Source organism: Littorina saxatilis, linkage group LG8 (assembly GCF_037325665.1).
Source record: "Littorina saxatilis isolate snail1 linkage group LG8, US_GU_Lsax_2.0, whole genome shotgun sequence".
Taxonomy (NCBI): domain Eukaryota; kingdom Metazoa; phylum Mollusca; class Gastropoda; order Littorinimorpha; family Littorinidae; genus Littorina; species Littorina saxatilis.
Window position 1 is genome coordinate 16,494,787 of NC_090252.1, and position 12,497 is coordinate 16,507,283.

The 12,497-nt window shown below is 40.7% G+C and overlaps 3 protein-coding genes and 1 pseudogene across 4 annotated transcripts in view; 2 read left to right on the forward strand and 2 right to left on the reverse strand.

Annotated features, from left to right (window-relative positions):
- The window catches only part of LOC138974534 (uncharacterized), a 96,328-nt gene that overhangs the window by 28,672 nt on the left and 55,159 nt on the right, over nt 1-12,497 (forward strand). The gene's annotated exons all lie outside the window — the stretch shown is intronic.
- LOC138974088 (uncharacterized) lies at nt 2,055-4,112 on the forward strand (annotated as a pseudogene).
- LOC138974095 (uncharacterized) lies at nt 4,411-9,008 on the reverse strand. The gene is made up of 6 exons (XM_070346782.1): nt 8,989-9,008; nt 8,398-8,660; nt 7,561-7,721; nt 7,113-7,209; nt 5,974-6,897; nt 4,411-5,689 (listed from the first exon to the last, which is right to left on the reverse strand). Exons 1-6 carry the CDS (start codon nt 9,006-9,008, stop codon nt 5,664-5,666), a joined length of 1,491 nt encoding a protein of 496 aa, XP_070202883.1. The 3' UTR covers nt 4,411-5,663.
- LOC138972899 (uncharacterized) lies at nt 8,518-11,220 on the reverse strand. 2 transcript variants are annotated; one of them, XR_011457802.1, is made up of 3 exons: nt 9,727-11,220; nt 8,884-9,420; nt 8,518-8,677 (listed from the first exon to the last, which is right to left on the reverse strand). XR_011457802.1 is itself a non-coding variant. In XM_070345563.1 (2 exons), the coding sequence occupies exons 1-2, from the start codon at nt 9,874-9,876 to the stop codon at nt 9,244-9,246; spliced, it is 327 nt and encodes a 108-aa protein (XP_070201664.1). In that variant the 5' UTR covers nt 9,877-11,220; the 3' UTR covers nt 8,518-9,243. The 2 variants fall into 2 exon arrangements, 1 of the variants encoding a protein (XP_070201664.1); XM_070345563.1 differs by having other exon boundaries at nt 8,518-9,420.

The following is a 12,497-nucleotide window of genomic DNA, read 5'->3' on the forward strand; positions in this document are numbered from 1 at the left end:
CATTAATATTATGTTGTCTGTGCGCTCGTCTTTACTCATACACTCACAGGTTTCGTACCAGTGTAACATATCCCCCCCCCCCCCCCCCCCCAGCTTAAAACTCTTTGTTTGGCGACTTACTACTGCAGAACTTAAAACTGTTAACCCTCTAGAACCTGCTCATGCTAGCAGCGTTTCTAAACTTGTTTTTTGTGATGTTTGGTAATTCATTATCTCCAGGCAAATATATGCACTTTTATACAGCCGCGAAGTGTGTTACGAAGTGGTGTGTGTTGCGTGTGCCTATGCACACTAGCTTGGCTGAGGAGGGTGGAAAGCCATGCAGCTCAGAATCAGATACCGATCAAAGTCACTGTGAAACCTGCGATGAGACCCTCTTTAAAACACATCTCCATAATCCCGTAACTACAATATTCCTACAAAACGCAAAAGGGTTACTGGGTTGGTTGTTTCCAGAAGTTAATTTTAACCTCAAAGAGCAACAGTTTCTAATCATTGTACGCATCACGTTGGTCTGCAATTTAGACTGCTTTGTGATCTTCGCAGGTTTCACTATCTCCTTTGGAATTGGGTCTGTTCCACTGAGCTGTAAGGCCGAAATCCTCAGTTTCATTCCTTTGGATAGCACGTTACTGAGCTCAACAAGTACTGTTTTGTGAAAGAGACTGATCAACCAGAACGGATACTACCACCTTTGAAAATGTAAGTCTATCTATGTTTTTCATTCGAGATTATAACATTGAAAAGTAAACAACAAACACTGTATACATTCATGTATTTTGAGTACTACCAAGTACTGTGTTGTTGACTGAGTAACTTGAAGCTTGTTAATATTAACAAGTGAACAATTTACATTTAGAAATAATATACATAGTACCTAATCACTGCTGTAGTTCCACTTTCATATCACACACACACACACATTGACATAAACACAGAAACACACGTGTATGTCCTTTTCGCTAGTTCCTTAGTACATGTATTATATACATGTACAAAATACACAGACACACTGAACCTCATTATACACATAATTATACATACTGTCATGTTCCACAAAACCGGCACATAAAGCATATGTAAAAATTTAACCACATTAACTGCATATGAAAATGAACAAAATGTATCATGCATCAACAATCTTCAAAACAAAAATATGTCTAGGATACACAAAGCACTCTCAGTATTTAAGGCTTTAATTTATTTATTTAGCTGTTGTTTAACAGTTTAACGTCTAGCCGACTACAAGGAGCCATATATATCTAGACGGGAAAAATTGTAAGGGGGGGGGGGGGGGGGGGTGATGGAGGGCCACTTGTCAAGCGATTCATGTTTACAATTGCACTAACCCATTACTTGTTTCCCAGCAGGCTTTAGTAAAACTAAATTAATACCTACCAGTTTCCAGTATAGGCTTAACTATCTACTGCTGGACTTACATCAGAACACTGACAGATTAAACTAACCAAGAATCGCAACAAGCGGCAAAATAAGAGATTTTTGGAAAAAAAATACAGGTGAATGAGCAAGAAGGCAGAAAAAATAAAAGAATTTACGAAGAAAAAGAGAGCATGACAGGAAAGATTAACCAAACATCTACCAAATAGCAAACTAGAAAGCTCCTGTGGTTCCAAGAACAGGAGGGGCCTTTAATTTCACAAGCCGCAGTGCCCCACTGCAGGTATTCAAGGCTTTAAGCTGAGTGGACAACAAAGGAATTTCAAGACAAATGTAAATGTTGCAACTCTCTCGAATAACTTTCCATGATAACATGATCACATGTTGGTAACTTGAAATTTCTTTCGAGATAATACAGTATTTGTATTGTATTGTATTGCTTTAGAGGCTTTGTAAGACCTTTCAATCCTGTCTAGTATTACTCATGACAACAATAGCAAAGAAAGTGACTCCATTAAATTGTCAGTAAATCTGTAATTTAGTGATATTAATGAGTCACTCTTTTACTTTTAGTCATATAAACACACAGTGATATGTTCAAAATAATCTACTTGTGATAAATAATTATGTAAATAAGACTATTGTTTGTGTCCAAGATGGAGGGCAAGAGAATCCGCAAGAAACCAAATTGGATGGCGGAGTACGAGTGTGGAGGGGAAATCAGTAAAATCTCAAAACATGACAAGGTGAAATACAAAAAAATTTTCACATAAAAATGTGTGTTTTTTTATCATGTTTTCGTGTATGTAATGATACTATTGTAAGCCATCCACATGAAAATGAGCATAAACAGCACATACATGTATTATACCGTAAAATGTATAATAATGCTGTTTATCATGACCCACTACACCAAATGAAACATGATGAATTAAAGCCTCTCTTCACCCATTACCACCTGAATCGCCCACCTGAGCCTGACAGGTGCTCTTTGTTGTATTATAAATTGTATAACTGCTGAATAGTGTGCCGTGTAATAATTCTTTTGCTTTCAATAGTTAAAAGGCTGTTTAGCGGACAATTTCAGTCAATCCAGCGGATACAAGAGGCACTGCCAAGCCACCTCAGTAGGGCACCCAAAAGGAACAATTTTTGGGAGGTCACAAATGTCATCAGGTGGTAAAGGTTTTTCCATGTGAAGGGCTGTTGGAAGTTGTTTTGGGGCTGTTCAAAACCTAGACATTCATATTTAAAATGTTATTTTCATCTAGATGTTCCATAATCAATTACTTGGAATCTGGAGGGATTTGAATCGCACCAGTTTGTAGAACACTTAGTTTTTAGACACTGATACAGCTGGATAAGTCTTAAACAACTTAATTTACCTCAAAATCAGAATTTAAAGAGCTTGCCTTAAAACACGTTTTAAATTTTGTTTGCAGAACAAGCTGTGGAAAATTGAGGACGTCCTCCAACAGACGGAAGAGGAAGTGTTGGTGAGATGGAAGGACTGGGATGGGCCCTGTGAATGGGTAAAGCTTCGGTGCAACCCGGAGCTTAAAGCCTTTTTGCACTGCAACAGGGCAAATCCCTTGTCCTGTACAGTAAACAGGACCAGGATCGAGGGCACTACCCAAGAAGCTGCCAAAGGACTGGATGACAGCATAATTGTCATCCGGTCACTTATCTTTGATCAGCTGGGTGGGGCCCGATACACCCCAGAAGGCAACACTGGCTTTCAAAAGAGTCAGTGTATCCGTGCCCTTTGGGGTTGAAGCCTGGAAAAAGCATTTCTGTCCACTTCTCAGGACAGAAGCAGCTGTGACCACAGATACTGTGGTCACAGTTACAGCCTTATCAGATGTCTTGGGGAGGGGATGGGACTGCAGGTCCTACAAAACCTCTACCGAGACATACGTCTCGAAAATGGATGGGGTGAGGGTGATGTGGGGTTTTAAACCCCGCATCAACTTCAACCATGGCACGTGCCTAAGGTAAAATGCACAATTTGATTGAAGATAGTTTACAGTGCATGTTTAGCAAACAATAGTTGTACTTCATACAAACAAATGCATGATCAATACATTACAGTATAGGCCGGTTATAAGAAAGCCGGATATAAGAAAGTCCGGATATAAGAAAGGGGCAAGCAGGGTCCCGGCAGAACTACTCTTTGTTATTACTTAGCATTTTTTGGATATAAGAAAGCCGGATATAAGAAAGTCCGGATATAAGAAAGCAAATGTCGGGTCCCGATCAGCACAAAATATGTTGTTACAAGACCGGATATAAGAAAGTGTGGATTTAAGAAAGGGGCAGGCATCGTCCCGTCAGAGCTACTCTTTGTTATTATTTATAATTTTCCGATTGAAGACCGGATATAGAAAAGTCCGATTTTAAGAAATCTTTGGTCCCAAGCAGCACAAATGTGTTGTTGCAAGACCGGTTATAAGAAAACTGAAAGTAGACCCATGCAAGTGCGGTGAGAGTAATTTCCTCCCTCCCCCTTTCCTTTTACACTTTTGTTCCTCTTCTTCTTGTCCCTCTTCCTCTCTTTCCCCACCGTCCCCTTGTCCTCCTGCTTTCCCTTCTCTTCCTCCCTCATTTTCCTCTTCTTCCTCCTCCTCTTCATTCCCCTTCTCCTCTTCTTCTTTTTCACCCCTCCTCTTTTTCTCCTTTTTCTTCTCTTCCTCCTCCTCTTCTTCTCCTCCACGTCTTCTTCGCCCCCCCCCCCCCCCTTCCTATTGTCCTCCTTCCTGTTCCCCTCCTTGTCCTCTTCCTCCTCCTCCTCTCCACCTCTTCCCTCTCTAACACTTTGTCCTCCTTCTCCTCTTCTTCGTTCCTCCCCCTTCTTCCTTTTCCAATTACTTTTCTTCTTTTTTTCCCCTGTTTTATTTTTCCTTCTTTTTCTTCTTTCCTCCCCTCTTTTTCTTCCTGTTCCCTTTCTTTTTATTAGGCCCCAACCTCCTCCCCCCCCCCCCCCCTCTTCCTCTTCTTTCGCCCTTCCCGCTCTCTTCTTCCTTTCCCTTTTCTTCCCCCTCTCCCTTTTCCTGCTCTTCACCTTTTCTTCTTCTTCCTTTTTCTCCTTCCACTTTCCCCTTGTCATTCACAATCCCCTTATTCTTCTCCTTCTCCTCCTTCTTCTTTTTCTTCTTCTTCCTCTTATTTTTCCTCCTCCTCTTCCTTCCTTATAAGCGATTATTCGGATACAGTAAAAACCGGATATAGTGAAGAAAAAGTTGGTCCCGACAACTTCACTAAATCCGATTTGCTGTACGTGTACTGCTTTCCACTTGTTATTCACAAACCTTTTCTTCTAACTAGGATAAGTAGCAAAACATTTAAACAAAAAACAAAAACAAACCCTAAACAAACAAAAAAACATCATGCATGATGTATGGAATAAAACTACGTGACCGGATATAAGAAAGTCGATCCTAAACATTTTCTTATATCCGGTTAACCTGATATAGTGAAGACCGGATATAAGAAAGTCAAAAAGTGGGTCCCGACGACTTTCTTATATCCGGTCCCGACGACTTTCTTATATCCGGTCTCGACTGTACTACGTAGCAGTAGGTAATGCATATAAATGATTGATTGGACTTTGTGCTATTTCCAGATGCACCTGGCCAGATCAAGAGGACAGCCGACCAGAGCAGTGCAATGCGGCTGAAGAGGTGGTACCAGGGTTACCGCAGCTGACCCTGGTATTCACTAGAAAGCGGAGGAATAGAGTTCTTTTTAATATACACGGTAAATACATGTATCCATGCTTCATATTGTTAGCAAACACTGAACTCACCCTTCCATCATGTATGTTCATAGCTTTAAAGAGGGACACATAAACATTTTACAGAGTAGTATCGATCCAAATGCTGCAGAGATTGGACGCAATAAAGCCACCCAAAACACACATACAGTGAGGTCCACATAGATCAAACACTGATAACACAAATTATTGGCCAGCACAAAATAATGTTCTGGTCCCTTCATATTTCTCTCATTAGGAGTAATCACAAAGAAACTAGAGTAGTTCTTAACATCACAGCTGTCTTGATCAATACCTTCACATACAGCACTGGAGTCCACTTAGCTCAAACTCTGATAACACAACTTATTGGTTAGCACAAAACAATATTCTGGTCCCAGTTGTGGTTTTTCTTCAGCAAAGTGTGTTTAGTTCAAAAGGAAATCCTGATCCCTTCAGATTCGTCTTATTCCACTGTATGGCCTAGAAAATGAATTCCTGTTGACTGCAAAAGTCACGTCTCAGCCGGCAACACGTTCGCTGAAAATAAAGTTTCAATCATAATTAAAAGCTAATGGTCACAAACATGACAAATCATTATTATGTATTGCTGTTCATGAAAAAATAAATAATTGATTGACAAAATATGATTAAATTTATTTTTGGTGTGTCACATCTTTGATCATGGCGTGGCCCGTAATCCTGGGCATGAATAACATTTAAACTAGATTTGACATAGATTTGATATTGAAAGGAATAGCACCTATTTAAGTTGGAGTATGTTTGTTAGGAAATACACACTTGTATAACAAAATTCAACTTACCAGGTGGAAGGCAAGCCACGAAATGGTTTGGTGACCAGCTAATGGGGGGTTCTCTGTTTCCTTGGGTGTGGGTCCACAAGATTGGGAAGGGGATGGGGTTGGTCACAACCCCTCTTGGACTCAGCATTCTGTGTAGATGTTCACGGATGTTGATGCCTCGTCCAGGAGGGTACACTGAGAGGATGGGCCTCTGCAGAACACTGGCCAGTGCGTGCAGCTGCCACATCCCCATGTCCCGGCTCCTTTTCCTCACGTCCAGTACCTCCATGTCAAAGATGGTGGATGCCAACTGCTGGCCTCTGTGTTCAGGGAAGAGGCCAGAGTATGACATGTATGCCATGGAGATGCTGGAGGATGGTGAGCTGGTTAAGCCCCTGGACAAGAACTCGTCACTTAGGTACAGATGCTTGTATGAAACTAGTTCTGCCACCACACGCACGCGGATCTCATCATGGAGCTCCTGCGTGCCAAATGCAGCCAGCGAGCCACACCTGGGTAGACAGTTGCCATCAGCCTTGATGACAACTGGAATGGCGTTTGGCCCATCACTTGGGTAGAGTGGCGTTGACAAGGGGTCAGCAGGTTGTGGGCTAATGGTAGCCATTGAGGGGATTGGGAACTGCTTCAGAAGCACATTTACTTCAGTGGCGATAACGTGACTCAGCTGCTCCATGTTCCCAGTGGCTACCATTCTGTCCAAGATGTTGCTGAACAGATCCTTCCGCTCTGCCAAGGGAGTGAGTTTTGGTGCTGGCTGTGTGGGTTCAGGAGCTCGAGCTGACGGGGTGGGAACTGGTGCTGGTCGGGTGGGTTCAGATGCTGACCGGGTGGGCTTTTGGTCTGATGGGGTAGTTTCAGTTGAAGGTGGATGGGGTATGGAACCCGATTGCTGCCTTGTGAACGCTGGGATGCTTCCAGAATCACCTGCAGTAAAAAGTTTGGTCTGTACTCACACTTGCAGCAACTTTCAGTTGATGCAATATATCTACATGTATTGTTATATATGACATGAACCAAAGGGGGAAATATTTTCTTTGTTTTAGCAAAAGAACAAGAAAGTGTAGGTCCCACAGACAACCACACTGCTGGAGCTGCCACTGACGACACAAGCATGTAAGTATTTGAGAATACAAACATACCTGGTTGTGCAAGCTTTCTTCGCTTCCCCTTCTCGGGCTTGGGGGTTGACACAGGGTGGACATCGAAATAAAGGAGCAGATTCTCCCTTTCCATAATCTGAAAAATAGTCCAGTTTAACTCACATTTGTAAAATTACAAGTACAATGTAGTCAATTTTGCTGGGCTTGGGACAGACTCTTTTCTTCTATGACTGTAATGTTAAGGTGTCAACAAGCCTCTTGCTTACATATGCTAACCTGGGATAGAGAATGAGAAACATGGTGCGCAGCACACACACACACACACACACACATAAAAAGTCGAATGTTATTATATAAGCCTACTTTAGTAATATGAACAGAAAAACTTGCGTCTAGGATCAAAACAAATGAGACACATAAAATAGAAATGAAATTTTGCAAGACTAAAAAAAAGATCAAAACAAAGTGTACACATTTCCAGCCTTACCTGCGTAACCATAGACTTTGATTTGGCATTCCCTCCATCCCTGTTGGTGGCGTTGAAATAAGCCAGGCGATTGTCGTAATTTTTACGTTCCACCTGGCTTACCCCTATATCCGGGAGGTAGCGGAATGCCATCAGCGCCTGAGGCACGTGGTAAACAAGCGCTGAAAAATTAAGGAAAAGGTGTTTTTAAAAAGAAACCAAAAATAGGTGAAAGGAAAATGTACAAAAAGATGTATAACAAGACATTTACATCCAAAAATAGAGAAGTTGAGCATTAAGTGGTATTCACATTCTTATTTGTTTTCGTAATGTATTAATGCGTGATTTGTGTGCGATAAGAATACGAATAACAACCTTTGAGAACTCCTTTGAGCGCCAATACGAACTCTTTTGACAGTGAACCTATTAGTCGGCAGAGTTGAGGTTCTTTAACAGGTGCTCATCAATCATAGATCAAACATCATCGGAAAAACTGAATAAAAACATCACCTACATCTCCATTGAATTATTTGGACACTTCAAATGCACTATCATGTTGAAGAGAAAGAAATTTTGAAAAAGAAAGCATGTTATAGGTGAAAAAAAACTACATACCATTCTCGACTCTATCTCGGAAGCTCGTACATGTATTGTATTGTTAGAAGTGCACAAACTGCTGACGTCACAGGGGAATTCCCGAGAAAAATAGTCCGGATATGAATAAGAATGCGAATACCTCTTAACGCTCAACCTCACTAATATGAATTAAATAACGTTGTATTCCTTAATAATTTGCTTTGTCACTTTCTTGTATGCATGTGAAATAAGCTTAAATTCAAGCATCAAAAATGTTTTTACCATGGATGTAAGGAATTACATCCTCATCAAAAGTGCAAGTCCTGAAATCTCTGGCCCACTGCCGTGCATCCTCCTTGAATTTGTGGACTGATTGCTTATGATCTTTTTCACTTTCAGGAAGGGTCTTGACTGCTGACATCAAGGAAGAGAACTGATCCCACACGTCCTGCAGCCGAAGAACGTCTACAGATCTGTGGCCTGGGGGGACTGCAGGGTCAGCCTCTTCCTCACCATCCGAAAACTCGAAAATGTCCCTTCGCTGGCTGGTTGGAACAGGGATCTACAAAAAATGTATTAAGAGAAGCATAAGTTTGCAATACATTAGGTTAATCTATGTTACATAACTGAATATTATCACATGAAACTTGTTCAAAACCACTTTATTATCTGAAGAGCTTTTTGCCACTCATTGTCCATTAATTTATTTTGAACATTAAAATGAAACGGATAAATGTGAGTGTACTGAAGCAGCTTGAACTGGTTTACCTTTTCTCCAGGTTGCAAACTTTCTCTCAAGCGTTGCTGAAGAAGGATCTTCGTCCCTTTCTTGCTTAGTCCCCGTTTTGTCAGCTCTGCCTTCAGATCACATACTTTGAGCTTGTCCAGGTCATGGGAGATGACTATTTGACCTAAGCCAAAAATGTTGTGTATCTTGAGGTTTTCCAAGATTTTTTGCAAGGTGTCGCCTGTTTTAACAAAAAAAATCTAACTGTCAACAGTTTTCCGCATTTTGTAATTTCTTAGGCTTTCTGTTTGAAGCAATGAAAAGTAAAGAAATAAAAAATCATGAACACAAACAACAAAATATTGATTTGTTGCTGTTCCTTTAAGAGTAGTCTAATGTTACTAATAAGTCATGCAATAGGAGTAAAACATTTTCTCACCTGAGGGTTGTGTCCATTTGGAGATCTTGCCATTTTGGTCATCACCCTGTTCTTCGAAGAACTGGAAGGCCACACCTATCCTCTTCATCTCCGCTGTCACTTTGTCCTTCAGCTTGAGTAGAATGGCCCAGGTCACCAGCTGTATCAATAACAGAAGAACTACATTGATTAAAATACACGAAGCTTAAAAGCTGTAATCACTACGGAAGAAAGCCTAAACTAAAAACATCAATAATAAATACATTTAAATACTGTATATTACTTCCACAATGAAGATATGAGATAAAACACAAACACATTAAAGCTACAGACATCTAGGGACCAAGATTACTGCCTCTGGCAAGAAAAATAGAAAAGAGCTTACTTACATCATTATTTATATATTGCTTGGAATTGGCTGCAAAGCTTAATTGAAAAAAAAGAAGAAAAAAGCAGCAAATAATACCTGATTCACCATTTTGCTGGTGATACGGATCCTCAAGTGCAGGTCATCTGGAATCATCTTGTCATAGGGAATGAAGCTGATGAGGTCTTGGTTGTTGTAGCCTTCTCGGCCATCTTCATTCCCTGATGCCAGGCATGCAAGCTGATCCATTGCAGAGCGGGTCACTGGCCATTCTGTATGAAGAACAAGAATGCTATTCAGAAAATGGAGTCTTTAGAATAGTTTTGCTTCCAAACAAAATTTCAATGAAACTGGAAGTGTAATAAACTAAAATAAAAGTATATATGTGTAATGTAAAAGAAAAGTGAAGATGTATGAATACATTACCCTTGCTAAAACTGGCAATCTCATCCTTGCCACATTTGCACCACAGGCAAAATGTGTGTGCATTGGCTGGATTAACCCCTCTCAATGTTTGCAGTGCCTTCCAGTCTGCACAGGCAATCCTGAAATTCAAGCATGGCATTTTTAACCCTTTGTATGATGACTGCTGTTTACTTTATGCCAGGACAAACTGACTAGTGTCAAGATTAACACATGCACACAAATTATTAAATATAATTTCCAATGGCACTTTTTTAGGATTTGTATTTTCCACGTAATCCGAAAATAAACCTTTTACATTCTTTTACAATCACAAATTCTTTCTTTCTTTGTGAACATTCAGTTTCAGTATGAATGTTGTAAAGTATGTGTATACAGTAAAACCTGAGCCTAGCGGACCCTTGTTGTAACGGCCACCTGCTACATACGGACAGTTTATCATGGCACGAACACGATTTCAACAATAACTAACCTTTAACGGGCGGACACCTGCCGCTTACGGACGCGGACACGATTTTTCGGACCGTAGGAAGTGTAAACACTGTCACAAACGGACACAACGTACATAAAAACGCAACTTCGAAAACTCGACTGTTATGCAGTCAGTGCTCGGCAGCCGTAGCCATAGCACAAATGGTTGTTGATTGGTTGTCCTGTCCCTTTTCTGACCAATCAGTGGCTTGTTTAGATGGAGACCCACTTTCGCTCACTCACTTTCGCTTCGCTCACTTTCGCTTTTCCGCATTGTGGATACAGTCACAACCAAAAGCAACAGTAGACTACTGTGTTTGAAAATGGAATCTCCAGCAGGAAAAAGAAAAGCGTTGACCTTAGAGCAGCGTGTCGCTGCCTTGAAAAAACTAGATAGCGGCCAATCATGCCGAGATGTGGCGAAGGAGATGGGATGTGGTAAAACACAGATCGCGAGGATCAAATCGGAAAAAGAAGACGTGATGATCTCTCTCTCTTTGTAAGCAATCGTTCGAAGGAAACAATAGTTAACACAGCTAAATTTTTGTTCCATGCATTTATGCTGAGACTAGAAAAACTGAATGAAACAATAGCTGACCCAATTTGCGGAATTTCCTGTTGAATGACTGATGAAGAGTCAGCTATTTTTAGCTTTGTGACGTCCGACTTGCGTAAGTTTGAATGCACAGTGTGTGTAGGGAACGGGGTAGGTGGGGTGGGGGGGGGGGGGGGGGGGAATGTTGTTGTTGTTGTTGTTTGCTACATGTATCATTTGTTTACTCACATTGTCAGTGAGTCTCATGTTCAATCCAATAAATACATACCGTACTACAGGACTGACAAAAAGTGTCTTGTTCATTTTACGTGCTCTTTGTAAAATATTGCCCCGGCCCCTCCACCTGTGAAGGGACACCTGTCTAATAGGGACACTATTACCATTCCCCAAGGGTGTCCGTTAGAGACAGGTTTTACTGTAATAACATACTGACCATTCAATATCCAGTGTCTTGCCATCAATCTTGAATCCTCTGGATGCAAGCTCCCTCATGTCTAGAAAAGTCTGACGGGCCAGTCCTTCCAGGTTGTCTCTGTCTTCTTTCCCTATTTTGAAAGAAAAAGAAAAAAGACATTTATAATCCTAACAAACATGTGATGCAGGATGTTGGCCCTAATTAGTCATAGACACAAAGAAACTGTCAGAGTGCATTATTTACCTGTCAGTTGAGTGTGTGTGTGTGTGTGAAAGACTACAATAACATAACATGCAAATTCTTATAAGCTACAATGTTACTTCATGTGTCTGAACACTACATTATCTACTTGTCATGTTGCTTAATGAATTTATTTCTAATAAAAGTGTGGAAATGTGAATATCTGGTTGTTCAAGTTTGTTGTTTTTTGTTATTTTTTTCTTTCAGTCTGATTTGTTATTTGCTCTGTATTACATACATGCGCACATTATTTAACACAATGACATACCAAGGAAGAAGAACAACACATGCTCATCAGTAGGTGAGCTCTGGGCAGTTTCTTCAGTCAGAAGATGACGCGGAGTGATGATCTTAAATGTTCCGGTGACTGCAGTCATATTTTTTGACAGCTTGGCACCATCGCAGGAAAATCTTAAGGTCAGCTTTGTTTCTTGCTGAAGCAAAGCTTCATTCTTTGCTGTCCTTAAGGCTTTCCCCAGCACTTGTTCCACTTTCCGCATCACCCCTCGCGCAGTCACAGAAGACGAAGCAGCCTTCAACAATGTAAAGCAAAACAAATATTCAGAATGTACACAACATTTGACACAAAATCACATACATACACAATACAGGGCACACAGACTCAAACAGGGCTGGCCAAATCTACTCGCTATGAGTATGAGTAAAATGAATGCATAGTTTTTAATTTTAGCGAGAAGTCTTGAAACTACTTGTCAAATTGTGAAAAGAAATGCAAGTGTACTAGGAACAGGTTTGCAGATGCAT

What these genes read in the sequence shown, in the direction of transcription:
- LOC138972899 (XM_070345563.1), bottom strand. Translation starts at nt 9,876, where the DNA reads ATGGATCAGCTTGCATGCCTGGCATCAGGGAATGAAGATGGCCGAGAA. An exon ending in CCAGCAAAATGGTGAATCAG is followed by an intron (nt 9,421 to 9,726) that starts GTATTATTTGCT and finishes TTATTGATACAG; the next exon opens with CTGGTGACCTGGGCCATTCT.
- LOC138974095 (XM_070346782.1), bottom strand. Translation starts at nt 9,008, where the DNA reads ATGACCTGGACAAGCTCAAA. An exon ending in ATGACCTGGACAAGCTCAAA is followed by an intron (nt 8,661 to 8,988) that starts GTATGTGATCTG and finishes TGTTCCAACCAG; the next exon opens with CCAGCGAAGGGACATTTTCG. An exon ending in CGTGGCTTGCCTTCCACCTG is followed by an intron (nt 5,690 to 5,973) that starts GTAAGTTGAATT and finishes CTTTATTTTCAG; the next exon opens with CGAACGTGTTGCCGGCTGAG.